The 9344-nt window shown below is 64.5% G+C and overlaps 2 protein-coding genes across 2 annotated transcripts in view; one reads left to right on the top strand and one right to left on the bottom strand.

Annotated features, from left to right (window-relative positions):
• Positions 1-18: 18 nt before the first annotated feature.
• On the bottom strand, positions 19-828 carry MNEG_1881 (hypothetical protein; the record flags this gene model as incomplete). Its single annotated transcript, XM_014049637.1, has 3 exons — positions 19-175; positions 334-485; positions 718-828. 3 exons carry the CDS (start codon positions 826-828, stop codon positions 19-21), a joined length of 420 nt encoding a protein of 139 aa, XP_013905091.1.
• A 1934-nt stretch (positions 829-2762) lies between these two features.
• MNEG_1880 (hypothetical protein) overlaps positions 2763-9344 on the top strand; it is a gene marked incomplete at both ends in the record, with an annotated part of 8053 nt that continues 1471 nt past the window's right edge. The window contains 14 exons of the mRNA XM_014049636.1: positions 2763-3078; positions 4514-4811; positions 5094-5176; positions 5412-5504; positions 5766-5815; positions 6041-6100; positions 6393-6481; positions 6719-6782; positions 6992-7196; positions 7494-7567; positions 7823-7935; positions 8158-8326; positions 8653-8712; positions 9054-9115. Coding sequence (XP_013905090.1) covers positions 2763-3078; positions 4514-4811; positions 5094-5176; positions 5412-5504; positions 5766-5815; positions 6041-6100; positions 6393-6481; positions 6719-6782; positions 6992-7196; positions 7494-7567; positions 7823-7935; positions 8158-8326; positions 8653-8712; positions 9054-9115 — 1736 coding nt within the window. The remainder of the gene's footprint in view (positions 3079-4513; positions 4812-5093; positions 5177-5411; positions 5505-5765; positions 5816-6040; positions 6101-6392; positions 6482-6718; positions 6783-6991; positions 7197-7493; positions 7568-7822; positions 7936-8157; positions 8327-8652; positions 8713-9053; positions 9116-9344) is intronic.

Below are 9344 nucleotides of genomic sequence, written 5' to 3'. Positions count from 1 at the left end.
GGGGGGGCGAGCAGGCGCTCACGCCAGGGCGACGGCCTGCTCCCGCGCCTCGCGCTTGCCGATGGCAAGCTGCTGCGGCGTGGCGACCTCCACGATTGACGTCGGCGCGACGTCTGCGGCGTCCGCCGGGTGCTGCATGCGCCGCAGCTCGGGCGGCGCGTCGGATGGCGGGCCGCTGCGTTGTGGGCAGCGATGAGAGATGAGAGGGTTTGCGAGTGCGATGCGATGCAACGCACGTTGGAGTTGCAAGGACTGTAAGGGTCACCCAAAAGCAGGGTAGGTAGGTGGCAGCGGCGGAGCAGCGGGCCGGGCGCGGCGCAGGGAGGCGCGCACCTGATTGGGATCAACACGTCGCGCCGCGTGTCGCGCGCAGGCGACTCTGCCCGCGCCTGCCGCACCGGCAGACCGGCCTTGGGCAGGGGAGCGTGCTGCGGGGGCGTGGGCCGCGCCGGCTGCTTGGACGCGTCGGGGGCAGGCGGCGCGCCCTGTGGGACGGAGGTGTCACCGGCGAACGCGGCCACCGGCGGTGCAGCACAGGCCGCCACCGCCTGCCATGGGTGCTGCGAGTTGTGTCGGTGCAACGCGGGCGCTTGCCCTGATAAGAGGCCTCCAAGCGAAAAAGGATAGCCATGTCTGGGGCGTAGGCTAGGTCTGCCGCAGCACATCTTAGAGGCGCTAGGTGGTTCGACGGCGCACGAGCGTCGTTGCGGTGCGCACCTGCGCCGCACAGCCCAGGAACGTCCTGTGAGCGACTGACAAACGTGCGATGCCTACGTGCACGCCGCTAGGCCTAGCCGTGCGCGTGGCAACCGCGTTTACACCCCGCATCGCTGCGTTCGTTGCACTGCGAGGGCTCCAGCGATGTCACGGACGATAGTACATACAATAGTGACGATCGCTGATAGTCTGTGCAATGATAGGGGCGGAAAAGCGGCCGGTTTGGATGCAGGAATCGCGCGGTGACATGCACTTGCCGTAGGCTAGACCCAGCATCAGATAAATTTGCAAGGCACGTGATGATTTGATCACAACTGCTTATGGCGCAACTACCACCTGCCGGGACGGAGTGCCTCTCGAGCAGCTGGACCAGCTTTACAAGACCCACAACAATGATGTATGCAATATTTTCAGTGCATAAACCCCGTACCCTACGCCGCGCACTACTCATCGTGACACAAGGGCAGCGCTGGTGCCTTTCGGCGCCAACTTGAAAACTGTGCAGGGCAGGCGATCTCGTGTGCGGAAACGACAATGGGCCGCCTCCAATTCAAGCCCCCCTCCCTTGCAGCGCCGTCAAATGAGGCTGCCGTGCGATCCCAACAGCTTCCCACTCCAGGTGTCGGCGGCGGCGCCAGCTGCGGCGCTGGACGAGCCCCGTTTCGACAGCCCGGGCTCCGCGCACCGTTCCGCTCTCAGGCAGCCGCCTCATGCGGCGCCACGCCTGCCAAGCGCCCGGCGCCAGGTGCACCCACAGCTGAGCCCGCGGCGGCCCGCGAGGCATGCGCGGCGACCGAGGCCAAGACAGGGGCCGAGGGCCCTGCAGCGACCGGTAGCAGCTGCCAGCAGCAGAGCCCCTCCGCTTTCAGCAGCGTCTCCGGCCTGAAGAAGCCCAGAAGGGCCGCCCCTGCCGCCACGCCCCGCGCGATTGCTCTCCCTGCCACGGCGTCCGCGGGCATGCCGCCCTCAATCACAGAACCAGTGCCATTAGCAGGATGTGCTGGGGCGGGAAGCATGGGGCTGCAGCCGCCAGACATGCTTGCGCAGGTGCAGCACGTTGCAGACATGGGGAGACGGCTGACGGAGGACAGCAGCAGCGGAGCTTGCGACTGGCCAGCAGCGCGCGGCAGCCCCCATGCGGCTTGCATGGCGAAAAGTGCGGCGTCCCCAGCACGGGGGCATGGTGAGGAGCGGCACCCGCCGCAGCAGCCACAGGAGCAGCAACAGCAGCAGCAGGAGGAGGAGGGGCAGCGGCAGGAAAGGAAGGTGGAGGATGATGCCAGGGCGCCCGTGCCACTGGAAGCAGCGAGCGGCGAGGTGCAGATTTCCAGTGCCACGAAAAGTGCTGAGTGCAGGCGTCTCATGCAACCTTCTCCGGACCCGGCTGCGGCCGCCTCACTCTGCACGCCGCCCGTGAGCGACCCCTCTCGCCTGGTGCGTGGAGGCATCAGAGCGCTATGCCAGCGTAGCATGGGCCATGCGACCTGCACATCGCCGCATGCCGTCACCAGAATAGACATGCTGGCTCAAGGCACCCCCCAGCAGCGGTATGTGTCGTTCTCGGGCGCGCCCCACCCAACTCCGCTGTACAGTACTTACCACAAGCATCTTGCCCTCCAACTACCCAGGCCTTGCCACTGGACGCCATGGAGCCCTTTGCTGAGAGTGCCGGGCTGCTGGGCTTCCGCCTGGCTATGCCAGGCCTGACAGACATCCTCGGTAAGCAGCAAGAGAAGAGGCCGTTCAGGCTGCGTGGCGGGGAGGGCAACTTCCCATTGCTGTGGTTGCCTCATCCATCACTGCAGATTGCCTCTCAAGCCGCACCGCATCCTCTGCGCCACCTCTTGCCGCGTGGCGCAGGCGCCTTGCCTCGCTGCCCTGCCGATGCTGCGGCCCTCCCCGCGGCCGGCCTCGTTCGGCGGGAGGCTGTCGTGCGCCTGCGCGCGCTGCTCATGCCCCCACCGGCGCACAGCGGCGACGGGAGCCGAAAGAAGCTTCAGGCTGCCACTGCCGGCTTCGCCGCTGCCCCATTGTGGAGGGTCGCAATGGTGCAGCTGCATAGCGCACTAGCGGCGGACGGGGCGCACAGCGGGCCGCCTGTGGTTTGGGGGTCGCAGCAGCGCGACCCCGCGCTTTGGCCAAGTGTCAAGTCACCAGAGGAGCCAGTGGTCATCACTGAGTGGGGCTTGGCGGCCGAGGAGGCAGGCACGTGCGATGTGGGCCATGAAGTCGCCGCCACGCAGGGCCATGAGCAGGGGAGTGGCGGGGAGGTGGTGGTGACGACATCAACCGGTTGGGATGCGCCGCAGGCCTACGAGGCGGCCGCGGACTGCCACGAGGAGTTTGGTGGCACAGGCAATGGTGAGGGGGTCCCTGCACCGAGGGCGCTCCTAGCGGACGAGTGCATGAAGAGCGACTGCCACGCGGAGGAGAAAGGGGCGGCGGACGGCACAGCGGTGCCACGCACAGATGCAGGAGGCGAGGCGGGCAGCGGCGGTTGGGGCTTGGATGCCTTCAGCAGCGGCGACGGGGGCTGCGACGGCGAGAGCATTGCCGCAGTTGCTGCGGCCGGCGTCGCATTGGACTGCGCCGGGTTTTGTGGTCTTGACATTGCCGCGCTGCGCGCGCTTTGCGGGTGACCATTGTGCTGCGCAGTGGATCGCGCGCTGGCTGCTGTGGCGTGCAGGCTGTGCTTTGCCGCCCTGGATTGCATGATGTGTCCTCTTGCCTCTTACAGTCTGCAAGCCACTGTCAACTGCAACCCCGGCAGCTTGACCACTCCACCCCACTGAAGCCATAGGCAGGCCTTTTGATGCTTGTCTCGTAGTCAATCACGTCCTTCATTCTCAAACACCACACACCCACATGCACATTTATATCATGTAAAATTGCATTTGCGCTGAGGACTTGGAACTCTAACACGACTTCCAAGGCGCACTGCTAGTGCGGTGCTCAAGTTCTTGGTGGGTGCCAGAGGGTGCATGACGCGGTCACGTTGCAGGCAGGTTGCGCGTGGCCGGCAGGCGAGAGCGCATGATCAATCCAAGACTCAGTATCGGAGCATGCAATGTCAATGGCAGAGCAAAGGGTAAGTGACGTGCGGGGGGTGACGACACGTTGGTCTGGTTACTTGAGATCAGTGTAGATCCGGCCGCTGACACACCTACTTAGACTGTCGACGGGAGTATTCGCAGCATTCGCGCCCACAACTGCCTCGTGATCTTGATCTCCCTCGATAGCCACCTGGCACCTCACAGCCTGGATCACCCATTGCCAGAGCGACGACTCACACGCAACAGACTTGAAATCTGAAGTTTAAAACCAGCTGCTCGTGCTGCAACCTCTGCACATTGCGTCGCGGACGCGCAAAGCGCACGCCTCAGAGGCGCAATCTTGGGACCGCCGCCATGTCAAAGCTTGAGTTTCTGGCAGGATCGGCAGTGCTGCTCTTGCCGCGCGGCAACCTGCCACTGCTGGCGGGCATCACGGCCGTCAAAGGCGCAGGCGAGCAGGGGTCCAGTTGCTGTAAGGAGTTTGTGGGTTGAGCAACAGCAGCGGCACCCGGGGACGACGCAGGCAGGCTGTGCATGCATGCATGCACCCATGCCACCGGACAGCACTTGGGCACTGCGCACATGCATCAGCGTCTGCTTTTACTTGTGCCTCAACGTACACCTCTTGCCTGTCTTGCGCAAAGCTGACAGGGGAGTGCACAGGGCACCTGCTGTCCCCTTGAGACCTCTGACCGCCTCGTCGTGTGCATCCACTTGTGCCCCCTTTCCCCGTGAACCCCCAGGGGCGCTCGCCAAGCACCTGCGGGACCGCCGCAACCGCAACGGGGACAGCGCCGACTCAGACGCCGACGCCGACGTCGCCGCCGCGGCCGCCCTGCTCGCGGCCCCCGCAACCAACGGCGCCGACGCGGCCGGCGGCAAGCGGCCCAAGACGGCCGCGTACGATGCGACCCACGTGCCCCCGGTGACGCTGGAGTGGTCAGACCTGGGCTACGAGCTCACGACTAAGGGCGGTGACAAGAAACAGATCCTCAAGGGCGTGCGGGGCTCCGCCGCGCCCGGCCGGCTGCTGGCAATCATGTGAGGGTGACATGCAGCCGCACTGCGCGGCAATGCAAGCTGGTGTGGTGCTGCAGCCAATGCGCACACGGGCATGCGCATGTGGCTCTTTCAGCCATTGCCTAGAGGGTACCTTGACAGCAAAATGTGCCACATGATGAGGCAGGATGGGCCCTTGCAAATCACCGACTCCCAAGTGCTGCAACGGGCGCGCTTGGTGCGCCAGTTGGTCAACATGAGGCACACCCGCTGCATGCCCTGACCTCTTGCGGCGCCATGCTCTTGCCGCCATGTGCTGTCCAGGGGCCCGAGCGGCAGCGGCAAGACGTCCCTGCTCAATATGCTGGCCGGGCAGGTGGGCGCCAGCTCCAAGGTCCGGCTGTCAGGTGAGGCGTATGGGCGGGCGGGCTGGACACAGCTTCAGGGTGGGGCTTGGCGGGGCGTACAGTGTCCCGTGGGGGGCCGCGGCAGGCGGGAAGGTGAAGGGTGGGTGCGACGTGCTCCGTCTGTGCTTGGCTGGTTGCGCACGCGTGCACTGCCCGGACTGTCTCCCCCCGCCTGCGGCTTGCGGCCGCTTGATCCACGCTCGGAGCGCCTCTGACGACCCACCCCTTCCAACAGGCCGCATCACGGTCAACGGCGAGGAGGCGACGGCGGCCAACCACCGCCAGGCGTACGTGGAGCAGCAGGACCAGTTCTACTCCATGCTCACTGGTGGGGAGGCAGGGGCAGGGGGCCGATATCAGTGTTTTTGGGTGGAGGGCTTGTGGGCCCAAGGCCGGGGGTGACTGCTTGTGTGCATTGCGTTGGGCGTGAGCATGCATGTGGCCGGGCGCCTGTACTTGTCACATCTTTCTCTGTGCTGGCGCGTGCGCGCGTGTGCGTTCGTGTGTGTGCGTGTGCGTGCAACACACGTGTGCATGTGCAGTCACATATGTGTCGCTGAATAGCACTCATGCCGCCCTCACCCTGCAGTCCGCGAGACCCTGAACACGGCGGCCGCGCTGCAGCTGCCCCACTACATCGTGAGCCGCCGCAGCGACACACCGCACCCGCGCCTCACCTCGTTTGCTCCCGCGGCCTCGCATATCGCTCTCCCTTTTTGGTGGCCGCCCTCGGCTCGCCAGTAGCACATAAGTGGCTTGTGGTGGCACTCCCGCGATCATCTCATCGCTTCGCAGCTGGCCCGTTGGAGGGTGGGCAGTAAACCCGCCCTCCCCTCCCCTCTCCGCGCTCGCCCCCTTGGACAGGGCGCCGAGAAGCGCGACGAGTACATCTCACAGCTCATCAGCCTGCTGGGGCTGGCCAAGGTGTGAGTCATCGAGGGTTTGAGTGGCGTGTTCGCGCAAACGTTATTTTGTGCGTGTGCATGTGCGTGTACGTGTGCGTGTGAGCGTTCACAGCACGGGGGTATGATGGTTGATGGCGCCACCCGGCAATCAGATGGAGTCTATGAGTTTGAATTTTATTCATAAGTAGGTGCAGATCCATGCTCTCGTTTGTCCTTGGTACCACTCTTCCGGCTTCCGACGCGCCTGGCGGCACTGCTGACTTACACCACACATCAGCACGTTCCCCCATCCTTTTCCCCCCTCGCCCCAGGTGGTGGACTCACGTGTGGGCAATGAGAAGGTCAGGGGCCTGTCAGGCGGCGAGAAGAAGCGCCTCGCGATCGGCTGCGAGCTCATCAGGTGTGTCGGACCGCAGCAGGCAGCCCAACAGTCGGGTGGACGGAGCAGTGAGGAGTGATTCAAGAGGAGGCGTGCAGCGCGATGATGGCACGTAGGCGAACCACTGTGAGATCTGATGTTTTGCATTGCGTTGCACGGCACCCTGTCAGTTGACATGCTTGCGCTCGCTGTAGCCCTTCCATTGTCATGCGGCGGTCCTCCCTTGCCTCCGCCCCGCACGCCAACACGTGAGCGCAGCGCCCCGAGTGTGATGTTCCTGGACGAGCCCACCACCGGCCTCGACGCCTTCATGTCAGAGCAGGTGAAGCCCGTTCTGCCAGATTGCGTCAAATCAGATCTGATGTGATCTCGGACCAGATCACACCCCTTTCGTGCAGACCTGGGCTGTCCTACATGGTTGCTGGCTTGCATCATTGCAATAAAGAAGTGATCAAGTGCCTGGGTAGTTTGCATGATCACTTGCAAACCTGACTTCCGCTCTTAACCCCCTCACCCGCCTGTCTCACACAGGTCATGTCCACCCTCAAGCACCTCGCCGCCACCGGCCACACCGTCGTCGCCTCCATCCACCAGCCCCGCAGCAGCATATTCGCGCTGTTCGACGACCTGCTGCTGCTCGCGGAGGGCGCGGTCGCGTACCACGGGCCGGCGGACAAGGTGCTCGACCACTTTGCGGCGCTGGGGCACGCCTGCCCAGAGCACTACAACCCGGCAGGTGCAGGCGCGGGCCGCGTGCAAATCGGCGGCGACGGCTACGACCCCTGCTTTTGGCGTTGCTGCTCTGGGCGTTGTTGCAGATGCGGGTACTAGCATGCTGTGCGGAGAGTTTGTGAGGGCAGAAGGACAGGCAAATGCAGCCACATCTTGTCTCGTGTCAAAGTGACCGTTTTCCCCCACAACGCAGCGCCGCGTTGCATGATGCGTGCGAGTGCCGACCCTGGCACCCTGCGCTCAACCTGTAATCTAACCTGCCACCCCACCTTGACTCATCACAAATCCGTGTGCCCCCCAGACTTCCTGGCCGACCTCATCGCCATCGATTACTCATCGCCAGAGACCGAGGCAGACACCCGCAAGCGCGTGAAGGTGCGCTGCTTGGCGGCCCCCGTTTCTCGCACTCTTGATCCATGCACTGCCCATATTGAGGACCAGAATCCCTGCAGATAGAGCCCCACCCAGAAGGCGCCCTCTTTCGCAGGCTTCCATCCTCACCGTGCAGATTGCCATCATTCGCAGGCACCCCGTACGACGCACTTTCAACACAATGCAGACCCTTTCCTGTCGCAGTTCCCCTGTCTTGTCGTCTCTCACCCTCTGCACGTGTCACGCCCTCTCCTACAGGGTCTGGTTGACGCGTGGCAGCAGCGCGGGGCGTCGGGCCAGGGGGGGACCCAGGCCGGCAGCACCAGTGACCTCGTGCCGGCGCCGCAGAAGCCGCGGGGGAAGTGGTACAAGTGCGTGGGGCTCGCCGGCGGTGACCACCCGCCTGGCTGGGGTGGCTGGGCGCTTTGCATGGCCCGCCAGGCCGTGACGGGCTTGCGACAAGCTCCACGTCTGTGCCAGGCGCTGGATTCGGGCGCAGCACTACCAGAGTTGTGCACTGCGTGGGGACTTCTGTCCGGCGTCCAGACTTGCAGCATGTCAATAGTCTGAACCCCTTGCACCCGCCCGCGCAGGCAGTTCGGCCTGCTGTTCCGCCGCAGCTGGCGGCAGGTGACGCGCGACAAGGCCACGGCCGTGGCGCGGCTGATGAGCAACCTGAGTAGCGCCATCGTGTTTGGGGCGATTTACTTCAGGATGGGGCGCAGCCAGTCGAGCATACAGGACAGGCTGGGGCTGCTGCAGGTGAGGGGGTGCGCGTTTGGTGTCAACGTGTGTGTTTTGGGAGGTATGTGCGTGCGTGCGCGCATGTGTGTGCGAGCCTTGAGTGTGCATGAGGGGGCGGGGGTGTGGTGGCATGTAAAGGAGCTGAGACGCATGCGTTGTGTTGCGTCTTGAAGCATGCGCATGCTGTTCAGCATTGATCTTTTGGTCTGCGCGAGGCGCAGGCAGCTCAAGTGCAGGTTCACCCCAGCAACTCCTTTTTGCCATCCTCTTGCTCCCGCACGTCGATCATGCCTCAGCACCCCCCACGCACCCTCGTCCCGCCCCGCCCCCTCACCCCCCTGCAGGTGTCGGCCATCAACACGGCCATGTCGTCCCTGATCAAGACACTGGGCGTTTTCCCCACGGTGCGAGGGGAGGGGAGGGCCGGTTTGTTTTGGGGGGAGTGGCAGCTTTCGGCCCCAGCAGTGGAACATGGGGGTTCCCAGGGTCCGCTGCAGCCCGCTGGTCATAAAGCGCACGCGTTTCCCTCTACTTCAAGCAACCCAAACGGCATCTTCGGCTGTGGCGCGCCTGCTGTGGCCGGACTCGCCTCCGCCAACTTCTCCTCGCAGCAACATAGCAGTTCCCAAAGGCGGGGGCACCCCACCCTTCCAGGCTTACACCTCCCGCTGCACCAATGTCGGGGCGCTGAGCTCTGACTCAAGGCCTTGACGCCCCGCCTCCCGCCCCTCCCCCGCGAATGCAGGAGCGCGTGCTGGTGCAGCGCGAGCGCCGCCGCGCCTCCTACTCCCTTCTGCCCTACCTCGGGTGAGGCACCCTAGGACCCTACCTGATGCTCCCCCCCCCATGCTGCCTCAGCTCCGCTACGCGCCACACCCTGTCTATCCCTTTTGAGCGCCTCCGATCAGCACGTCTTGCCTCTGCCCTTTTCACATCCATTGATCTCACCTCGCTCAGCTGCCTCGCCCCCCCATTTTCACGGCTCTACTAACATCGCCCCTTTGCCCCACCCCCAATCGACCTGTACCCCTGCCCC

The sequence above is a fragment of the Monoraphidium neglectum genome, assembly GCF_000611645.1.
Source record: "Monoraphidium neglectum strain SAG 48.87 unplaced genomic scaffold scaffold00199, whole genome shotgun sequence".
NCBI classification, from domain to species: Eukaryota; Viridiplantae; Chlorophyta; class Chlorophyceae; order Sphaeropleales; family Selenastraceae; genus Monoraphidium; species Monoraphidium neglectum.
Note: the sequence above shows the minus strand (reverse complement) of the source record. Positions and strands in the feature narration are given on the sequence as shown.